The sequence below is a fragment of the Gymnoscopelus braueri genome (assembly GCF_963280865.1).
Source record: "Gymnoscopelus braueri genome assembly, chromosome: 4".
NCBI classification, from domain to species: domain Eukaryota; kingdom Metazoa; phylum Chordata; class Actinopteri; order Myctophiformes; family Myctophidae; genus Gymnoscopelus; species Gymnoscopelus braueri.
In genome coordinates, this window is record NC_137605.1 from 31,057,587 (window position 1) to 31,080,130 (window position 22,544).

Sequence of the window (22,544 nt, forward strand, 5' to 3'; positions counted from 1 at the left end):
AGGGAAAGGTTCCGCGCTACTTCCCGACAGAGCGCGGCCAGCAGCTCTCTCAAGGACCGATCACACTCACCCTGACTACGCAGAAGACCGCACCCACCCACGTGGAGCGCATGATCAGCCTCCAGTATCGTGACCAGAGCCTGAAACGCACTGTCATCCACCTCCAGTTTACCTCCTGGCCTGAGCTGTGAGTCAAACCAACAAAGTATTATGTCTGTGGGTGCTTGCCTTTCTACAAAACCTGAGTGTCTTTTAGCTATAGGGGGCCATCTTTCAGATGACCCTGCACTTTCTGATGAGCTACGTCATTTTTCTTTTCTCCATCCATGACCAGGGGTCTGCCTAACAGTAAAAGCAACCTGCTAAAGTTCATTCAGGAGGTCCATGGTCACTACCTCCACCAGAGGCCCTTGCACAACCCTGTTGTGGTGCACTGCAGGTCAGTGGCTCAAATATTATCTTGTGAATCTGTGTTAGATAAGTAGCCCTACATTGTTGACATTATTATTATGATTATCTAGTTTCTAGTTTGGAAATAAAGATGCCCTTTTTAAATAATCACAGAATGTCGAGTAATATTATTTAAAAAATATGTTTATATATTTATTTTATGTCTGTCTCAGCTCGGGTGTGGGACGAACCGGGGCCTTCTGTTTGCTGTATGCAGCCCTGCAGGAGCTGGAGGCTGGGAATGGAATACCAGACCTGCCTCTACTGGTAAAGAAGATGAGACAGCAAAGGAAGAACATGCTGCAAGAAAAGGTCAGGCACACACACATACAGAATCATAATGTTACTTTATACCAAGTTTGTGTGTGTTTGGGGTTAAAAAGCTGGGGGAAGTACATCCCCCAGCCATGATGCATAAGTACAGGACATGACGCTAGTATGTCGCAGGGACTTACCCCAATCCAATCATTGATGCTGAGTGCCAAGCATTTCCCCATTTTAATAGTCTTTGATTTGACTCGGCCGGGGGATTGACCCCCGACCTCTCAGCCTCAGGGCAGACACTCTAACCACAAGGTCGCTGAGCTGGTTAAACCCATAGGCAACCAAAATGAAGAACAGACGAAAAGTCTGCACACTGTACCCATTTGCAGACTTCTAAGGCAGAAGTAATGTTTCAAGCAGATGTGCTCTTCAGAGTCTGGAAAATAAAGCAAAAACTGCAAAAGGGAACTATAGTGTGTAGACTTATTTTGGTTACCTATGGGTCCAGCATCCTACTAGAATTGTTGGGGGATGTGACCAATCACTGTTTCTTGTCATATTTAGTGCAATCCATTATTATAATCTTTGTGATTTAATTGGCTGTTTAAGTTGACATGCTCCTGTGTGTTTCTGTGTCTAGCTCCACCTAAAGTTCTGCTACGAGACCGTTCTGAAGCATGCAGAGCAGGTCCTCCAGCGCCACGGAATCACTACCACCCCCTGCTGCAAGACCGCTCCCTCTGCAGCCACAAAGGTTAGATTGCATTTAACTGAATGCATGTATTGTCTTACTACCAGTCACATTCCATTATCACTGGATGCATCACGTCTTTGGAAGGAAACAAGATCCAGTCTGTATATGATTACATGTCCATTTATCATTTTAGTCATAAGATGTTTTGTTTTGCCTGTATTCATTTGTTGTGTACCAATCTGGGAACCCATTCGGTAAAAGAAAAGGGGGAAAAAGTAATATATTTTGTTTTTGCTGCTGTGAATCTGTCTTCAGAGATTAGTGTATTAACTTGTTTCTGAAAGACCTTTTTGAGTAACTGACACTGTCCTTTTTTGGTTTCTACTTTCACCTGCTCCCGGCTGTACTGTGGTCTAAATGTATTTGTCTATTTTGTGCATGCCTGGTTCTCATAAAGGATATCTACAGGGTCTGGTAGGATGAGGTACATTTATAATAAGCAGTAGTGCTCTCCACCGTAGTGTCATTTAGAGGCCATTTTGCGGTGCACTTCATATTTGCTGGATTTCCAAATTAAAGTATTAGATGTATCAGATATCAGATGTTCAGTCCTCAGCATCTCTGACACCAGTGACTGCAGTCATACAGTACATCAATTAATTTCTTACTTTGGTAGTCCTGACTTTTCTTCTTTAACGTTTCCCTTCCAGCCTTACTCCAGACAGGAGTCACAGCAGGACATTGTTCTCGGAGGCGACATGCCCATCAGCTCCATCCAAGCCACCATTGATAAGCTTAGCATCCGGCCCCCTAGTGCCACAGATCTTGCCATGGACGGCGCTCCTTGTGGCCTGGAGGAACAGGCCGTCCCCACCATACCTGACCCGTCCATGATGGGAGACGTCCAGCCAGCCCAGGACCTCTCGTCGCCCACAGAACCCCAGCTCCCCCCCTCCTCCTCCAGCCCACCACTTTCCTCTCCCTTGAGTTCCCCAGTGAAAGTTCACTCCCCACCACCCAATGGCATGGATGAGGCCTCCCCGCCATCGCCCCCTGCAACCAACCACCACCATATCCCAGAGGCATTGTCCAGTGTCAACGCACCTCCTCCCTCCTCCGCCTCAGTTCCTTCTTCCCTGGAGCTGCTGGCCTCCCTCACACCCGAGGCCTTCTCCATGGAGGGAGGGGGCAGGGGGAGGCGGGTGACAAAGCATAGCTTCCTACATCCGGCTGAAGGCCAGGGCCTACAGGGTCCCCAGGAGGACGGAGGAGACGACCCCCTCAGCACCCTGGACGCCCTCTGGAGCCTCAACAAGAGCTGAGACACACCCACAGTTAGCTAACATTTCTCATTTCTTTCCTCTCTCACTTTATTGCCCAGCATAAAGCCAGCCCTTAGCTATCAGCGCTAGGCCATTAGCACGTGATTTCATGGTAAGGAACTTGAAAAGCACGAATCCGGGCGGAATGGAAAAGTTGGCCACAAAAAGTCCAGTGAGGATGAACACTGAGACTTGCCTAGTGGCGGAGGTTAAGGGTTGGAGCTGCGTGTATTTCTGCTGCTTATGGGGCACACTCCTTGACATTTACGTTCATCCTCCCTCCCTCCCTTCTTCCATCATTAGTGGCCTGAGCGTCTGGGACCAAATCACTGTGTACCCGTTCTGTCAATCTGTCTCTTCTTGCTGCTTTCTCTCTGTCTGGGTGGATGGCGCCATTATGCACTCCTACCCCAGGTCTGGCCACTACAGCATCACAATCCCAGCATGCACTACTCCCATCTCCTCTGCCCTCTCACAGCTAGTCATGTCAGCGATGGCTGCACCTGAGCATGGTGCTAGTTTGAGCTGTCCTGAGGATTTTTAATGACTGGAAGACATGATTGCACTAAGGTGATGCAAAGCGCCAGCGGTGGGAGGAGTTTGAAGACTTGGGCAGAGCTATGAGAGGAACACGCCCCCTCCCCTCTTCATTACGTATGGCCTAGTCATTCTGCATTACATGGACTAGTTATTGCTATGGTAACAGAGCAGAATACAAATCAGCACGTCTTAAAATGTCGATTTTCCCCCCCTTGTAACACTGTAAATATAAATAAAATTAGACTATTGTAACTGTCTTTCTTGGTCGCCGTTTTTCCGACTTCCACTCAGGTGTACGCATTATTAAACATCACAGAAATCTATAATAAACCAAGTAGACAGAGTCCAAGGTATCAAAGCGTCTTTATTTGGAAATTAGTATAAAGTTTTGCTCCTCTCCTCTCTAAAAATAGTACAGAAAATTAGTGACCTCCAGCACAGCCTGCCTACATTGTAGCTAACTGATAAAGGAGGGGGTGAGTGGAAGGGGGAGACATAGCAGGTCTGCAAATTAAAAAATGTCACTTGGGGAACCTCCACAGCAACACCTCTGCCCTCTGGTGGAACATAAGGGATATGTAGCACCCTGCATTCAGAGGAACAGAACATCTTGTTTTAATCTCTTCGTGGCACAGCTCTGGGGCCTCATGCATAAATGAGATGTAATCACTTTTTTCCTGCCTTCAAACTAGAATGGACTTAATGTCAACACGCCCTTGAAATGCATAGTAAAAGGTTTGTCTATGTTATGATAGCTTTGTCTAAGTTTGCCCACAACTGTAGACTTTAAATGTTAATGGACAGCATGGTGTAAACAGCCTGCCCTGCACAGTCATCTACTATGCATTATAATTGCAAATAATACATTTCACGCACTGTTATGCCTGATATCTTTTTTTCAATGTCACACATTGAAAATGGCTAGCTATCTACAAGCTTACAATGTGTCGTGCTATCACTGCTGTGTATAACTATTAACTAAGTATAACTCTGGCTTTTGGGTTGGCATACACTATATACATGTACACTATACCTGGGTGCAAATTGTCACGCCATTTCTCAAATGTAAATATGCTTCCTTACGTCCTTTATCATGATTTGTTACTACTGTATTTGCCTTAGTTTTCAGGCTTTTGTAATATAGTTTTCAATAAAGTTTAAAACATTCCCAAAATAAAGTTAAACTGGAACTGATGTATTTATTTATTTCAGAGACGGCGATAGGGATTAGCTTAACTTAATGCTGATAAATGGTGGACCTAGCCATATTGACAGTGAGCCAACATGCACAATAGCAGGGTTATTACTGTTTGAACTGAATGGATACAGTATCATTGGTAAGACTTGTGAAGACAGAAACATGACAACTGATTATGTCAATATGGCTGCCATGCAATTAGAATATGAAATCTGCATTATGTAGGCTTCACACAGGTTGACAGACCTGCTTGCGCCAGTAGGGGGTGCTGCAGCTGAGTTGTTTGTGATTTATCACAACCTTGAAATTTAGGCAGCTAAAATGCATATGGTACCCGTTACATTTAATATGCCTCGCCTCTTTGTGCTTTAAGAGTGATTTAGGAAAATAACACAAAAGTAAGATAACACATACTTAGTACAGAAAGTACTTTCTAACATATTACTTTTAATTTCTATATTTAGAAATGAACTTTTTCAACCACAATAAAATTTAAGGAGTTACTGGAGTGGGATTTGAGTCATGTTTATTTGTGCATAATCTTCAGTTGATTGGGATAAAAATGTCTTACTGACATATTGATAAGCAGGTTTATATACTTCACACTATTTTTTAGGGCATACAACATTCCTAATTGCCTATAAATGGATTCTACCTAGATTTTAATACGATACCCCTGAGCATGACAATAGTTGGACCACAAAGTTTAAAACAAATGTTTCTGTTCCTGTGTGTGCAGTCTATATTGATATAGTCTAGACTAGAGATTCAGCGGGACAAATGACAGCGAAACAGACGTAAACCTGGGTTTGAAATTAGGCATTAATGTTGGGGTCAAAGATTTGTCACAGATGTTCAGAACATTTGGGCATACAGTAACTGTCTTGATATGACATGTAATCTTGCATGTTAACATGGTGAAGTGATACAGTATATTATAAAATTCCTTATTAGAGGCCAAGATTCAATATAGAATCACCAACTATTCCCAGGGCAACACTCCCTCCACAAAGAAATCAAATTCACATTCCCAGAAAATAAGTCAGAAATCTAGTAAATAAAATAAGAAAAACACTACATTTCTTTAGGTATTTAAAAAAAGAAGAGAGAATAAATTAGAACTGTTAAAATGACAGGGGGTTTACAGCCTTGTCCATAAATGTTTGTCATTTTATTCATGGTGCATCCTCTCATACACTAGAATTCAAATACACCCCCCCCCCCCCCAAAAAAAAGAAAAAGGAAAAATGATCAAATATTTCTTAGAAGACATTTTAAAACCTTTTTTTTATATAATGGAATGACATGGATGCAACAGAAGAATCACAGCTGTACACCCGTTTGCGTTTGACATGTCTGCAGTGTGCGTGTTTAGCTGCCACAAGCCTGTATTTCACATGCCTCCTACCTACCTCCAACCTATCCATCTGTACCTGTCTATTTCCTTTTGTGGCCAAGTAGTGCATTAATTAGTGTTCCGACACAGTTAAAGGCTACAGCAGGGCTGTATACAGTATATATACACACACACACACACACACCACACCCAGCGTGCTATTATATACGCTGTGTGTATGCATGTATGTGTGTGTGTGTATGTATATATATACATATATATATATATATATACATACATACACACACTGTATATATATATATATATTTACACGCACACGCACACACACAGTACATACACACACACACACACACACACGTACATACATACTGTACATGGTACAGTATGTACAATATTTTTTTTTTTTTGTGGTGAGTTGAATGAACCCAACAAAATACATTCACTGTTTATGTATTAAATGAGTAAATCTTGTACCCACAATGGTGCATTCTGTCAATGGGTGTGTAGAAGAAAGGTTGATGGTGCAAAGCTGAGGTACTGGATACACTCAAGAGAGCATGGCAACATTCTGTCCACTAACCACCACAACTGGTGCATCCACCAGTAGCCATCTTTGTAGCCAATGAGAGCCAAAGTGGCTGGTAGAGCATTCAGTAGGATGTAATTTCCCACATTGGTGGAGAGTACAAAACATTACAATTCCATTACTACGCCCAGCGAAAAGTGCACAAGTCGTTCTGGAGATCAATCCTCAATATTCTATTAGCCAAACTGCAATGGTTCCTTCTGAGGAACATTTCTGTCTGTCAGTTTTTCCTCCAAACAGTAAATGTGTTCCATGCTTAGTTCCTCGTTTGCGAAAAGAAGGGGAACCAATCTGGTGGTTGTTATTACAGGATGTGGCAAATGTCTCCAGTGACTACAAGTGTCTCAAATGGGTAGAGGGTGATGTAATGATTTTGATGCTTCTTAGGGCCAGTGACCTACTAATCTGTATACTCATGAAATACTGTAAAAAATAAAGTATGGACTATGGAGATCGAAAGACAAACCGAAAGACAAACCAAATAACATTGAACTCTGAGATCAACTACATTTGTGTAAGGATACAACATTTACTGAGATATCAAAATGTTTTTATGACCATCATATACATAAACCAATGTCGTTTGAGTAAGGTAGGGTATCCAGTGATGTAAAAATCTCTTGGGCACAGTTGAAAAGAACAATAATGTAGCCAATGTAAACTTAAAGAAGCACTTCGCCCATTTTCAAACTTATCTTCATATAGCTTACAGTAACTGGTCCTCGCTAATGCTCAGGAACCTGCTTGCCATCGACATAAAAAGTTTAAAAAAAAGGAGAAAAAAAAGGTTCTACAGCTAGTTTTAGCTGTAGTTTCCATTAGCTGATGACGTAATTGGTAGGCAGGTTTCTGAACTGTCCCCAGCCCACCTCTGAGACGCAGAGTGAGTAGACAGAAACGGTGCTATCTTATAGCATCAATGAGAACCAAAGGGGTGAAGTGCTCCTTTAACGAGTGCCTGTGTACAGCAATGTAAAAATTCAAGCAGGAATGAAATTCTGAAAATGGATATAGCCTGACAAAGGCCGTGTCCTCACTTGTGGCATCAGTAACCCCCAAAGAGCCAAGGACTGGGAGAAAGAGGGGAAGTTCATCCCTACAAGCCCAACTCTCATACAAAAACACCTCAAAGTTCTCAGTTCAATGTCACAAATATTAATTCCATGTCATAACTAACCATCTTCTCTCTTTTAATATAATATTACCTTTATGACATCTTCTCCACATCATTCTCATGTAAGAACTGGGATTAGCAATTAATAAATTGTTATTCAAAAATGTATCGCTAATAAATAATAGATTTAAACATATAAAAACAGCCTCCTCTGGAGGTTTATTTTGTTACAGTAATCATATCCAGTTCATCCACCATCACGCACACATGCAAACACACAAACATTTCATTCAGTCTCTGTCATTGATTTTTGTTCTCAGCAGTATTTCACTGTCAACAGACCTAGGGATATTCCTAGATGCATCCACTCTGACCAAAACGCACTCAAAATCAAACACACACACACACACACACACACACGTACGTACGTAACCGCTTAGCTTAGCCGGGCCATAGACCCCTACCTAAAGCCTGCCATGGCTGTGCTATGCTGACAAGCTAACCAGGCAGCAGGGAATAATAATAAAAAGGAGTTAAATCCTCCTTTCCAGGTGGGTGGGTCATCATCAAGCCCAACCCATATCAGCAGCATAGAGGGCGGAGCCACAACATTAAAAATAAAAAAAATAAATGAACAAAAGAAGCACAAACTGGTAGTCATTGGACGTCATCCTCTTGGGGAATATGTACCATCCAGCTCTCCTGAACAAACATAACCCTTCATGTGAATGTGAAGGGTCATTTTCAGGTATCTGAGATCCCGCTATTCCACAGCAGATTTATCACTCTCCTCTTCTCTGTATGTCATTACATCCAGGCTTGCACTTTTTACATTTTAAATCGCTATAGAAAAAGATCCTTGTACGCCCACTGAAGAAAAAGGCCTAACAGTTGTGACAAGCCGAACAATGAGTCCTTTTTTTTCTTTTTTTTTATCGTCTAACTGTGGAGTAGCAGGGTGCTGGAAATGGAACAGATTGGAGACAAACATTTTGTCAACGCACATCGTTGTTCAGGACTGTCAGTGCTTACATCGTCAACGTGCCACTTGTCTGACATCACTCAGACCGTTACCGTTCTCCTCAGTCCAGTTTCTCCAGCACAGAGGGCACGTAGACCAGGCTGAGCTCGCTGCCGAAGTCGCAGACAATGGCTGCATTGTCGAGCACCACGAGCTGCCGGACGCCCTGGCCGTCACTGCTTTGGCCCAGGTATACCGTCTGTATGAGGTCTCCATAGTTCAGGTCCCAGAAGGAGACGCAGCCCTGGCCGCCCGTCACCAGGAGACTCTCTGAGATCACACCCAGGCTGGCTCCGCAGCCCACCTCCTATCAGAGGGAGAAGGAGAAGTGAAGATGGAAAGCAGCATTTCTCTTCTGATGCCGCTGCTGCTGCGACAGTACAATTACAAGTAGTTCAAATCTGTAGTGTGGCTTCACATTTGAATACAGTTGATAATTGTTTCAGGGGTCGTTAAGGGAATGTCTTGTGGTATTTTTCAGTACTCCAACACTGCAAGCATGGCTATGAGGGGAAAACACATACTGGATGTCTGGATTTATGCATGCATGAACCAGATGTTTACCCCTAAAGATCTAAATTCTCATTTTCTCTGTGCCATTGAAGATTGTTCTCCTGTAAGAGGGATGTAGACATTCTAAATTCTGTATTTGTGTCGTTTTCAGTATAAAAATAAATACTAATGAGACAGCTTGGCATATAGATGCACAGACATACAGACTCACACACACACATATCAGTACCTGTTGTATGGAATACAGTTTGATGCCAGTACTGCGGTCCCAGATACAGATAAGGTCGTCCAGTCCGGAGCTGATGACACACGAGGTGGTGCAGACCAGCGATGTGACATCGCCACGATGACCATAGACATGGCTGACCCTGCTGCCTGTCAGCACGTCCCACAGACAGATGGCCCCATCCTGCCCACCACTGGCCAGTACCATAGTCTGGGAGCCAAGGGACACACATTCAGTAAACAGGCACACTGGCAACCCCTGGCTAAATCAGTCGAGGTTCTCAGTTAACCACTTCAATCCTGGCATCCCTATTTTGGGGATGTCGTTCTAGGCAAACATTTTCACAAATTTCTAAAGATTTACCCCAAAAAAGGGGAAAGAAATGGCACATCTGTGCCAAGCTTGTGAGCTTTAGATCATTTATTTTCGCTCTTTGACGTACAAAGAACTATATAAAGTTTAAGTGGTTAAAGCATGCCTGTGTTAGCACAAACATGTTAGCATGCGTTTCATGTTCCGCAAGACTGTGCAACATCAATACAATATACTGTAGGTACAAAGATAATAATCAATCAATCCTGTATTTTTGGCGTATTTGGGACTTTGTTGCAGTGGTTAACATCAATCTTGACTACATTTGGGTCAAATTCTATTCCTTGGGGACATTATACTGTATGTAGGCATGACATTTGCTTCCATTTTAATCCAGACGATAGACAATTATATCTTCCAGAGAAGCCTAACAACCCTACAAACCTGTCTCATTTAGTTATGTCTTGCACATATCAAAGACTGGATGTCAAATCATTTCATTCAGTTGAACTCTGACAAAAAAAAATGTAATGTAAAAAATCATAGTTGACCCAGATCACTTTTATTCTCAAATTCAGTTTTCACATGGTCATTTATCCAACAATGTCAGATCAGTTTTTTTATCCAACAATGTCAGATCAGTTTTTTATCATTTCAGGAATATGTACTTTTAAAACACACCAAATAGGCATCATACATGCCTTTATTTTTTGACTACTGTAACGGTGTCTTAAGTACAGCACACTGCTGACTTTAACTAAACCAGGAGAACAGAACATAGCATCTCCGTCGGGTGGAAACCTCATTATGTCCAAAACTGTTACTTTCCAGGCTTCAAATTCAAAAATAGCAGATCTACAAGCTCAAAACGCAGCGCAAAGCAGCACGTTTTGAGCTTGTAGATCTGCTACTTTTGATGCTTTTGTGTGATGATCAAGTAGGGCATTAATTTACGAAAAGACATAAGAGCTTTCTGCCCGACAGTGACGGTAGAGCAGTAGTCCCATTTTAACTTCTCTACAATGGTTGCCTGTTTGTTTTAGGATTGATTTTACGTTCCTCAGTCAAGGATGATAACAAAGGGTGACCTTGTTTTTGCCCGAGGAACTCAGGCTAGTGTTTTTTTAAATCCCTTCTTAGAACTTACCTTTAACAAAAGGCCTTAACATAGATTCCCTTTTATTTCTCACTGCATGTTGTATTGTACACATCATTGTGTTTATTTTGTCTTCAGTTTTATGTAAAGCACTATACTGTCAAATAATGTTTATTTTATTATTGTTATTATTTCACACGCAGATTGAGTCTAATACTGACCTGGTCTATGTAGATTGCCGTTATTCCTCCAGAATGGCCCTGTAGAGTGAAGAGACAGCACGAGTCCTCCAGCCGATACACCTGACATACACACAAGTACAGTAATGTAAAGTACATGACGGAAAATGTATTAATGAAAAAATTAATACATTCTACCAAGAGGCTGATTGTCTTTCTTTAAGACAATTTTTTTTAGGAGCCCCATAAACAATTGTTTGTTGCTGTGTGGCATCCCGGGCCTATAAATACATTTAAACCGAGGAAATCATGGGTACCAACAACTCACCTTATGCATACTTTTGCAGTAAGGAAAATTACAGTAGAGGTACAACATATACCATCATCATATGTATCGTAATTCAGGCAAAGACAAAGGCAACAGGAACATATACATTGCAACATGATTTTATGTGAAATTAGTTTTTTTTTCCTCTTTTCTCCAAAAAACATTTATTTTAATAACTTAAGCCCTGTATACTTTGTCATACAACAAAGAGCAAAAATAGCCGATCACAACAAATCGGCCCGTGATGCTTTGTGAGCTTATACTGTAGATTGGCAAATTTCTTAAATAAGAAAATAAAAATTGCACATTTTGGAAGCTTTGCCCAAAATAGGGATAGTCTTAATGTGGTTAAATTGGTATTCTCACCCTGACTGTGTGGTCCTGGCTGCCAGTGACCACCCTGCCCGCTGCAGCACGCAGCACTGTGATTGGCTTCTGGTGGGCGCACTGCACTGAGCGTGTCAGCTGGCAGCTGATCATATCCTCGTTGCTATAGCAGGGGGAGGGGGGCATGCTGACACGGCTGGGGGGTCCTGGCGCAAGTGGAAAAGTAGTCACAAAATGACACGTGATGACAAACAAAGACAAATACTGGAGAAGGAATTAGTTTAGAACTACAGTGTTGACCTGATATCAAGCTGTAACAACGGGATTAAAATGTAACACTAATTTAGATTTCAGCCATTAAACACACCAAACCAAGTCTCATAAACAGTCGGTGGTAATCATGAAGTCATACACTTGGGTGAGTGTTTAGCAATAATGCTAAAATGTTGGGACGTTCTATTTTTGAAATACAAAAAGGTAGCAGTTCCAGTCGAGGATATGATTATCGTCCATTAGATAAATATTTTCACAGAACAATAAATGACTGCATTGGGTTAAGTAAAAGACATCTTTATTAAGTCTCACCTCTGTACTGCAGCAGACCTGGAGGCTTGTTCATCTCAACGGTGAAGAAATCTAGGGACCCATTCAGTCGAGCTGCTACAATTCTGGAGAGGAGAAAACATAAGTATTCTCATATAACACATGGCCATGGCATTACAGATCATATTTCAATCTTGAATAAAAGTGGGAGGACTTGAACTTACTACTGTTGTTTACTGTTTCTGTGTTGTGTGTGTGCGTGTGTGCTGGTACCGTTTTAGCTTACCTATTGTTGAGGAAAGCCAGAGCAGTGATCCCCGAATTTCCGTCTTCATTACTGCAACGCAATGACCCTTCTACTGCATCCCAGAGCTGTACAAACAACGTACATTTAACATTCTGATACAACAGGAGGTTCACAAGTGGACTGTGGAGTGCTGTTTGATAAACGGTTAAATTAGTTTTCCAGTCACTTGATAAGCAGCATGCCACTGCTCAGATATACTATTCTATAATCCTGATTGATGGCAGACCAATGAAACGAAATGAAAGTCTTGTTAATAGTGGAAAGCCAGTTCCTATTGGCTTCCTGACTAAAACATTAGGTTTTAGTCTGTATGCCATCATCAAATACGTATCTCTACCCACCTCCAGCTTGCCACTGCTTCTCCCAGCTGCTATCAGGTTCCCCCTCAGCTCCAAGGCCCAGACAGAGCTGTCCCAGTCCGGCGTTGCATGCGTCCCCGCTGCAGAGGCCCTCTCCTGGCACTGCGGTGCCGGGGCGTCACCCAAGCTGCGTCTCCTTTGGAGCGGAGCTCCCATCGGTGGGGAAGACGAGACAGAGGAGGGAGAGGGATAGGCGGAGGGCGAGGGGGGCTCGTGCTCCATGTAGGCTCGCTCCACCAAACCACCAAAGTCAAAGCCTTCCCTGGGCGGGGTGGCGGGGTGGAGGTGGGAGGGGGGCTGGGAGGTGAAGTTTGTGTCTATGAGGGGCGTGAGGTCGGGCTGGTCGTTGAAGAGAGTGGGCCGGGGAGGCGCGGCGCGCCGCCTTAGAGGGTAGCCCTCATCCTCTGACAGGCCGTCACCAGAGATGGAGGGCTCACGGCCATCAGGGCTCTCCAGGTCGACGACACCACTCATGCCGTCCCAGCCATCCCGGTGGTCCCAGCAGCCACCGCTGCTGCACCGCCGCAGGCTGACAATGAGACAAACAGAGCAACGGAACTCACTATCGAATGCAGTCAGATCTTAAAAGGGTATTTCACTTCAAAATACTTCTGGGGTCACTCGTGCTTTTGTGTACACTCTGACCCCACACTGTTTTTAAGTTGCTTGATTCAATATTTAGACATTTGATATTCATAGTTATCAGACATGCCGAACTATACTGTGTTTTCTTTCACCTCGACAGCAGACACAAACAATGACACCGGTTGACAGGCTGTCACTCATAACCTTGTTCCGTGGTCTACTGTAAACGCCAATCAATTAGGGGTTAAGTGACTTGCCCAGGGACACTTCAACATGTATAATGGATGGGCCGGAGGGCGAACTGGTGACCTTCAGATTACCAGAGGGCCTCTCTACCCACTGCATCTTTTAAAGCAGCACTAAGCAAAAATATGACATCTGAGCGGAAAATGTGCAATACGAGACAGTTGGTTAGAATAAGAAGAGGACACATTTCAAGAGGACACATTTCAACATTCTCCCCCATTTCTAAATTGATGTTACAGACACAATTTGTACACTGCAGACACATTTCACAATGTCAAAATCTTGCCACGAGTCTGCTGATTCCTATGATGTCATTATGTAAGCTCTGTGATTTCTAGGTGCTATTTTGTTGCCTTATTTTTCCATGATTCTTAAATTGCCAGAACACCCACAGAAGAACCAAATGCTAAAGTGATAGGATTAACAGTTTGGAGAAATCAATGTCAGGGTGAGACATGGGATTCAACAAGGACACTGGTGTTGGTTTGTTGTCAGGTTGGTTTGTTGTCAGGGAGACATCACAACGCTTCTCTCCCTCTCACTCTCTTTGCAGAGAGCTGTCTGTTTGGTTAGTGACTGCAGGGCACAGTGAAATTTTTGAAATGCTGCCTGAGGGCCCAGGAGCAGTAATTACTTTTTAAGACTCACTTCTATATACATTATGATTAAAAACTAATACATTTATTTCTGACCTCGACTCTTTCTTTTCTAGTTTTAATTAATTTCTTTCTCCCGTTGTCCTCTTTCTCCTCCTCTGTAAAGCACATTGGGTCTCATTCATATGCGTGCGTACGCTCAGATTTTATACTAAAGCGCAAATACGAGTGTTTCCACAAGCATACTCTGATTATCCTCGCCAGGAGGCTGGAACTCATGTGAGTCCGTCTCTGTCATGGTGGCCTCATAATGAAAAAGACGTATTTGCCAATAGTGATCAATATATAGCCTATATAAAGCTATAATCCATAATATATCAGGTAGCACGTTCCAGTGTGCCATGCATTCCAGCATCATTGTTTTTTTGTTTTGACTTCAGCAAAGGTGAGCAACGGTTTAGTAGAAAAGGCTTATTTAATATTCTGCCATGCTTTATTAGCCCGATATGTTATTTGGCATTCTGTGATATTAAAGTTTGAGAGCAATTGATTCACTCTCAAGTTCAACTGATCCATCGCGTGAGGGACTCGTTTGCCAAATAATCTACAAGGCGTTGTGATGTGAAGCGTTGTTAGCTTGCCTTGTAGATCTTTTCTTGCATGGAAGGCTTTCACACAACGAATTTGGTTTCATCTTGGCTATTCCGGTGTTGCCTTTTATGGTGGGTTACAATGCAAATGGAGAATACATGAATGCGTATTTGATTTATGAACAGGTGAAATTCATCATCTGATTTACCTGTTATCCACACCAATCAAGGCTTTACACACCCTTTCGTGAATCCCATGTGGTTCTTTACTTAGTTGCAAAACTACACTTAAATATAGTAGAAATGTACGAACAGCTTTGTGAATGAGGCCCACTGTGCAAATATTAAATAGAAATACATTACAATGAACAATTATAATTATTATATAAGACAAGGCAAAGTTCAAATACAGGTAAAAGTAAGCATGTGTCTGAGACATTTTGATGAATTATTTTTCTATTAGTTATTTATATGGCATGGCCAAACCAGCTAAAAAAGGGTCTGTCTATATGGTATACATGTGTGTGTGTCCATATGTCTTTCCCCTAAAAAAAATGGTTTTCTTGTATTGTGCAGCTTTGCCATTTTACAATACATTGACTCTGTGTCTTGTTCTAAAATCCTTCTAATCACATATGGAATTTGTGTTTTATTTGTTTGTTAGGGTATTTTATATAAAGAAATTGTATATTAGCATCTTACCCATGATTGGGAATGACTGTGAGACAGTCACCGGTCTGTGTGTCCCACACCCTGATCTGTCCTGCCAGACAACAGCTGGCCAGCAGCATACCATCACTTGCCAGACATTCAATGTCCTGCAGGGAAATACAAATGAATCATTATTTAACCCATTAAAACCGGGAAAGCATCTGTGTCATTTTAGATTTTAACTATATGAGTGTATTTGTCACAATTGTTTAAAAATAGCAGATAGACAAGCTCATAGTGCGTCACTTTGTACCGCGTTATGAGCTTTTTGCAAATCTTTGAATATATATATTTTTAAAAAGTTAAGCAAACATTTAACTAAAATCTTTGCTTTTGGGGGTCCCTGGAACAAAATATTTTGAGATCGGGGTCGGCAGCCAAATACATATACATTTTTGGGGGTCCTTGACATTAAAAAAGTTTGAGCACCACTGATATAGCAACACACTAGAGATGCGCGGATCGCGGTTTTAGCCGCGGTTGCCGCAGTTAACCGCGGTTTGGGTGGATTCGGGTCAATCAAATATAATTATTAATTCATATCGGATAAACCGCGGGTGAAATATTGCGGTAAATAAATTAATGACATCTAATATATCTATCCATAAAATAGCTAAATCTCTGCGTGCTTGTGTCTGTGTGAGTGTGTAGAGCAGCCTCTGTGCGATGCGATCACAAAATGCATTGATTTAGCCTATGGAATGTCGGTGCGTCTTTTTTCTTTTTTTTAAACCGGTGCTGCTCTGCTGCGCTGGCAGCAGAGCAGTGCGCTCTGTATGTTGGATGCCGCATGTATGTTGGATGCCTGTATGTTGGATGCCGCACAGAGTCGGTATGTTCAGCGCAGCACCGGTTTAAAAAAAAGAAAAAAGACGCACCGACATTCCATAGGCTAAATCAATGCATTTTGTGATCGCATCGCACAACTAATACTAAAACTAACGGGGAATACCAGAAAATTATAATATTTTGACATACGGGAAAAACGGTTGGTGCGGATATTTAAATTGGATAATATAATTATTGCGGTTGGATAACGGGTGGATAATTAATTTGTACATGCGGATTCGGGTGACGTGAGAGGCCATCCGCGCATCTCTACAACACACGTTTTTCAGAAGACATTTGTAGAATCGGCCTCAGGTCTTAACACATTGATTGCCTAGATCGAGTTAACTCGTTTTTAGAATCCATCGCTTGATTGCCTAGATCGAGTTAACTCTTTTTTGAGGATATCAAGGAGATATGATTTGTTGAATATCTAGACTCCTATCCACTTCCTTGTTAACTTAAAACTTAAAAATGTTGTATCTCAGCTCCTGAGTACCTTTTTTTTTCAATGTAAAAACCCTGGCATGAAACTGCAAAAATTCTGAAATAATTCTGGCAATCAATGTGTTAATGGGTTAAAACCCCAAGTGGTCTTTAATTACTAATTCAATTGAAAACGGTTGTCATCAATAAAGACTAGCACACAAACGTGGAGGCCTTAACACATTGCATGCCAGTCGCGTAGATCTACGCGAACCTATTTAAAGCCGCAGCGTGCCAGTCGCGTAGATCTACGCGAACCGCCGATTCCCATGTTAAGTGCCCCAGGTGCACTTTCCGAATTTTTTTGATCCATTTCCGTTTCCGGTCGGAAACGGAATTATTCGGGTTCCGTTTTTTTCGATCGTATCCGCTTCCTGTCTGGGATCCTGTTTAAAACTCGATTTTCTCTGGTTGTTGTTTTTCTCCTCGCTGATCACTGTTTACCGTTGAACGGCTGTAGCTTCAAGATGGCGGCACGGATTTGGAAACTGTTTTCGCTGGACGTTTCTCACGGATCCGCTGTGTGTTTAGAACCAAATGAACGCGCACTTTTAACTTATTTAGCGAGGTCTGTGGCGACATGAAAAAAACTAAAAAACAACAATAAAACGCTGGCACTGGTGAGTACATTATGAGATTAAACTCTGGCATGGAATGTGTTAATGCAACTCCTAGAGCAGGGGTTATCAAACTTTTTTATGCCTCGACCCCATTTTATGCAGGAATTTTTTTGGCGACCCCACACTTTATTTAAAGAGCAATTTCAAAGTGGGAATAAAGAATATCTTAAAATAAAGATCATACATTGTTGGCCTTATATATGAATTTATTTATTTATTATATTTTATTTATTATTTATTAGAAAATGAAGTTAAAGCAGTGATTCCTGCTGATTTGTATGCCGATCTTAATATTATCAATGAAATTAATGAATAATATTTTAGCACCACAGAAAAAGACTCGGCTGCCTGCGACTTGCTCCTCACGTGAGCTATAGTTTTATTGTCGCAGGTTACTGTCTAGTCTGGAGAATGGGGTTTGATTCCAGATCGCCCGAGATCGGAGCACCAAAAACGCTACAATATCAATTAAATCAATTAAGTGTTTCTGTACACACATTTGTAAACTGAAGCATAAAAACCACCGGAGTTTCTTAATCCAGCTCTCAAAATCATCTTATGATAACCTGACCGTGTGTGTTTCTCCATCACGGCCGGGCAGCTTAGCTGTAGGCTGCTTCTGGTCGAGTTGTCTGTGACCAGGACCTATCCCCGCACGGTAATGTCCGCAGTAATGTCGGTGTTGAACGCAGTTTGTTCACCAAATCACTAAAATGCGTGTGTTAGTTTTACTCCGAGAGGGTACAAATGGAACCAAATGGACCCGTAAGCATCCATTTGATTCGCGAACACCCCCCAAACACCCCCCTTCCTTATAAAAAGAAAAAAAGGGGGAAAAAAGCTTTTGCCCCAACGACCCCAACAGCACTTTCCTGCGACCCCGCTTTGGGCCGCCACCCATATTTCGAGAACCGCTGTCCTAGAGCAAGACACTAAACTGGATGCTTCATAGAGCCCATTTGTTGACAGCATATGTGGCATTTGCATATATATGCAAAGTACAACGGTATTTTTTGTTTGCATTGTTCAATATGGCAGTTGATCCAAAGCACACATGTGTGTTGACATCTACACTTAGTAATAGAAACTATGACAATATTAAAGAGCAAGGATGTATGTGTGTATATCATCTGTCTGGTCTCACCATGCTGTGGCCTCTGAGCAGTAGAGGTGAGATCTCACTGACAGGAGGGGAGTAACCATAATCATCACAGGGCAGGTCTCCACGGCGCCGACGCCCATGTGGCACGCCATTCTGACCATAGTTGCGTGGACAAAGAATCCGGTATAAAAAAAACAGTAGTAAAACCAACAGAACCCCTGCTGCAAGGCCCAGAGCTGCCACCCTGATGAGGAGAGAGGAGGAACAGAAATCACATTAATAAAAAAAGCCAAAAACAACTCAGTGCAGTTTTCAGGAAACACAGACAGATCATGGGAATCAAGTATTAAAGCCACTGGTGCACAAAGTGCACTAGTAGGAACTTAAACTGTAAAATCCTGAAAGTTACGGGTACATTTGGTTACATACTGTACACTCTCAGAGTCACAAACGGATAAATTAACACTGCAGATTTAATTGTGTTGACATCAGATAGAAAGACTTTTTTCACAAATACCCGTGCTTCGTATCCACATCCCTGTAGAACAAATCTGTGCCTTCCATGTTCCAGCCGGTGCACATGGGAGAGGCATGACATAACCTTGTTAAAAACTGCAATGAAATCCACATGTACTGTACAAGCATGTACCAAGCATGCCGAGGCAACCACCAGCACCATCTAGGGCTGACAAGAGGAACTACAACCCCCCTATGTTCACGGGTCACCTGTGGTGTGAAATGTGGTGTTGCTGTGACAAGGGGACCCGTTATACCAGTGTGACCTGTTCTGCCCGACGATACCAGCCATATAACGTCTGGGTTTCTGACTCACATTCTCAGTTCTAGTTCATAGTTCATAGTTATGTGCTCATAAAGCTGTACCCACTGGGGAATGTTTTGGACACACATGGCCTGCACATGGCAGTGTAGCACGTAGCACATAACGTCCTACATAGCACATCATGTTTGAGATTTGAGATCGGAGCCGCTGTGCCGAGATATCACATTGCTTCTCAGCATGGAAAGACGTGGGAATACAATGGTACAACAAAGCCATTCCAGTTACTAGGAATTGCAATTCGCAACAACATAGAGGGCTGCATTTAAGCGTTTACAGATTGAACTGAGGAGGACTGTGTGAGGAAGCTGAGCTTGGCACTTTTGGGAGTTTTCTGAGAGAGTCTGAAAGTATGTGTCTAATTATTCCTAAATACATCAGCATAATTATGATAATAACAACAATACCATGAATCCTGTCAGCAGATATACTGTATATTTGACCATCTATTGCTTCAAGTCCTCTTTTAGGAAGCTCTGACTGACTGAATAATTTGGATGTGTGCATGCAGTGCTCTCTCTTTTTACCATGCATGTGTTAACCTTTATCACGATGGCCTTCTATCTCTGCGTCATCTCCAACACAGCATGCCGGTCAGGGTCACTGTTGACAGTTCCCTGTTATGTTGGCCGTGATCCTGATCTAACTTCAGCTAACAACCATCACATGTGTTGGACAAGAGCAATAAAGCAAATGGAGCAGGCCTCCTACTAGTCAATCCATCAGTACATGTCACAGAAGTGAGAGCAATCACAATATATTCTAACAATTATCAATACCTTAAATGACAACGGGTGTGTCTCAGGACTGAACATAAAACGTTTTATGACACACCTTACAACCACACACCCCGATGATTTTGATATATAGACATAATATTCAGAACAACCTGAAAACTGGAAGGAATTAACCCAACCTCAAGTAGAACTTAAATTAGTGAGTCAGTGGGCGAGTCCCAAGGACTAGACTAAAGGGACTAGATAACAGACAGTTGATCCCTTTTGTCCTTGTCCTCATTTTTTCTTTAGTTGAGATAAGAGTACACTAGAATACTGTGACAACACTTTGGCACTCCTTTATTGAACTGAGGGTTTAGTTCCAAGTTCATGCATGTGCACACACAGTGTAGGGAAAGGAAAATTACACACATCTTATCGAGTGTAAAAACCTTAACCTTAAGTCCCTGCTGGCAACAACAAAAGGTGCCTGACTTTGGCCTTGAACAGAAATCACCTTTCCTTTATGCTAATTAAGAACAGCCGGGAGTGTTTGTGTGTGTGGGGGGGGCTGATTACAGTTCAATGACACTCGGGTGCAGGGAGTGATATTATGTGTGAACTGGTGTCTCAGAAAATCTCACATTTTAGTCAAACAAGCATTGCATGATATTGCAAAAAAAAATTAAAAAAAGTGTGTGTGTGTGTGTGTGTGTGTGTGTGTGTGTGTGTGTGTGTGTGTGTGTGTGTGTGTGTGTGTGTATATACATATATACATATATACATACATACACACACACACTGACTCTGTCATAGTGTCGGTGTACCCGTCTGTCTGTGTCCCTTTATGCCCATATATGGAGATCCCTGATGTCATACCCTGTATATTGACATGCCCATATATGGGCATATCGGTGCGCGAGCCAAGTTTGAAGTCAGTCGGCCCCATATATGCACATGACCATATATGTCCATAGTGGTTGGATCTGTGGCTCCTGACAACCAGATCTCCATATATGTCTATATATGCCTATATGTTTATGGTTATGTCGGAGTCAGTGACATGGCCGTGGTCGGGTTTGTTTGTGGTTATGTCTGAGTCAGAGTGACGTAGCCGTGGTCCTGCCTATATATATTGCCGTATGTGGTTTTATATACTAGAGCCTCACATCTAGAGTTCAGGCCCTCAAACCTAAATCGCAGAGCCGATCCAACTGATATGCCTATACTGTATGGAGATCTTTGTATCTGTCAGTCCTTGTCCCTTTTATGCCCTTACAGGTATATGGAGATCCCTGATGTCATCAGTATGTGCCCATATGCTGATATGGCCATATATGTAGATATCTGTCAGTCCTTGTCCCTTTTATGTCAATATATGGAGATTGCTGATGTCATCAGTATATGCCCATGGCCCCTTTTGTGCCCATATATGGAGCTGACTGATTTGTTTGTGCCTGATGCCACGACGAAACATTGAGGTTAGACAACACACTCCATATTTGGGCGTAGTTGAATTGGGAACTCCTTATATGGTTAGGGCTGAGTCATGGTGACGTGAGCGTGACGTCAGAAGTCCACCCGCACGCCGGCCGGCCCTCCCTTAAGCAGATTTTTATTTACTAGAGCTCACATCTAGAGGCCGCTATGCGGCCCTCACACCTACGTTGCACCGCCGATCCGACTGATAAGCCTATATATGGATATCTATGTATCTGTCAGTCCTAGTCCTTTTTATGCCCATATATGGAGATCCCTGCTGTCATCAGTATATGCCCATATATGGGCATATGCTAAAGGGGTGCCCCTTTGTGCATTTGCATGGCACAGATGTACAGATACTTTTTCAGTGTGAAGGGAGGTGTGTAGGGGGTGCGTGCGTGTGTTCCAGTACTAACTTGTAAAGGGTGAGGTCAGTCTGTAGGTCTGCAGGGACCTTGGGGATGCTAGGAGGGGGGTGTCTGGTGTCCTGGGGGTGACGCATCTCGATGGCCTCCTGTGGGCTGAGGTGGAGCGTAACAGGAATGACAGGGAGGATGCTGATGTATCTGAAAACACATAGAATACAGCAACAGATATGACACTGCAGCACCAGATTACTTGTTCAAACTACCAGATGCTGGTAGATAACATACACAAATATGGATTTGGATTGTTTTCTTTAACCCATTGAGACCTGAAGCCGATTCTACATGTCTCCTAAATCCCAACAGTTTTCTGAAAAACGTATGTTTCTATATCAGTGGTGCTCAAACTTTTTCATGTCAAGGACCCCCAAAATTATATGTATTTGACCCCCATCAAAATATGTTGTTCCAGGGACCCCCATGAAGCAAAGATTTGAGTTAAAAATGTTCGCTTTAAAAATATATATATTCAAAGATTTGCACACATTTTCACGAATTTTCAAAAATAGCAGATCTACAAGCTCGTAGCGCGGCACTCGGTGCCGCGCTATGAGCTTGTATATCTGCTATTTTTGAATAGCCC

The 22,544-nt window shown here is 42.4% G+C and overlaps 2 protein-coding genes across 3 annotated transcripts in view; one reads left to right on the forward strand and one right to left on the reverse strand.

The window, feature by feature from the left end:
* Nucleotides 1-22,544, forward strand: part of ptpn23a (protein tyrosine phosphatase, non-receptor type 23, a) — a 164,720-nt gene that overhangs the window by 13,900 nt on the left and 128,276 nt on the right. The window contains exons 20-24 of the mRNA XM_080425435.1: nucleotides 3-187; nucleotides 335-439; nucleotides 624-762; nucleotides 1,355-1,468; nucleotides 2,119-6,060. Of these exons, the coding sequence (XP_080281561.1) occupies nucleotides 3-187; nucleotides 335-439; nucleotides 624-762; nucleotides 1,355-1,468; nucleotides 2,119-2,730 (1,155 nt within the window). The 3' untranslated portion in view covers nucleotides 2,731-6,060. The remainder of the gene's footprint in view (nucleotides 1-2; nucleotides 188-334; nucleotides 440-623; nucleotides 763-1,354; nucleotides 1,469-2,118; nucleotides 6,061-22,544) is intronic.
* The window catches only part of scap (SREBF chaperone), a 51,049-nt gene continuing 34,591 nt past the window's right edge, over nucleotides 6,087-22,544 (reverse strand). For both annotated transcript variants that reach the window (XM_080425436.1, XM_080425437.1), the window contains exons 14-23: nucleotides 21,953-22,102; nucleotides 18,543-18,744; nucleotides 15,456-15,571; nucleotides 12,719-13,265; nucleotides 12,357-12,442; nucleotides 12,113-12,195; nucleotides 11,567-11,733; nucleotides 10,915-10,995; nucleotides 9,289-9,495; nucleotides 6,087-8,853 (exon numbers count right to left, since the gene is read on the reverse strand). In XM_080425436.1, the coding sequence (XP_080281562.1) occupies nucleotides 8,608-8,853; nucleotides 9,289-9,495; nucleotides 10,915-10,995; nucleotides 11,567-11,733; nucleotides 12,113-12,195; nucleotides 12,357-12,442; nucleotides 12,719-13,265; nucleotides 15,456-15,571; nucleotides 18,543-18,744; nucleotides 21,953-22,102 (1,885 nt within the window). In that variant the 3' untranslated portion in view covers nucleotides 6,087-8,607. The remainder of the gene's footprint in view (nucleotides 8,854-9,288; nucleotides 9,496-10,914; nucleotides 10,996-11,566; nucleotides 11,734-12,112; nucleotides 12,196-12,356; nucleotides 12,443-12,718; nucleotides 13,266-15,455; nucleotides 15,572-18,542; nucleotides 18,745-21,952; nucleotides 22,103-22,544) is intronic.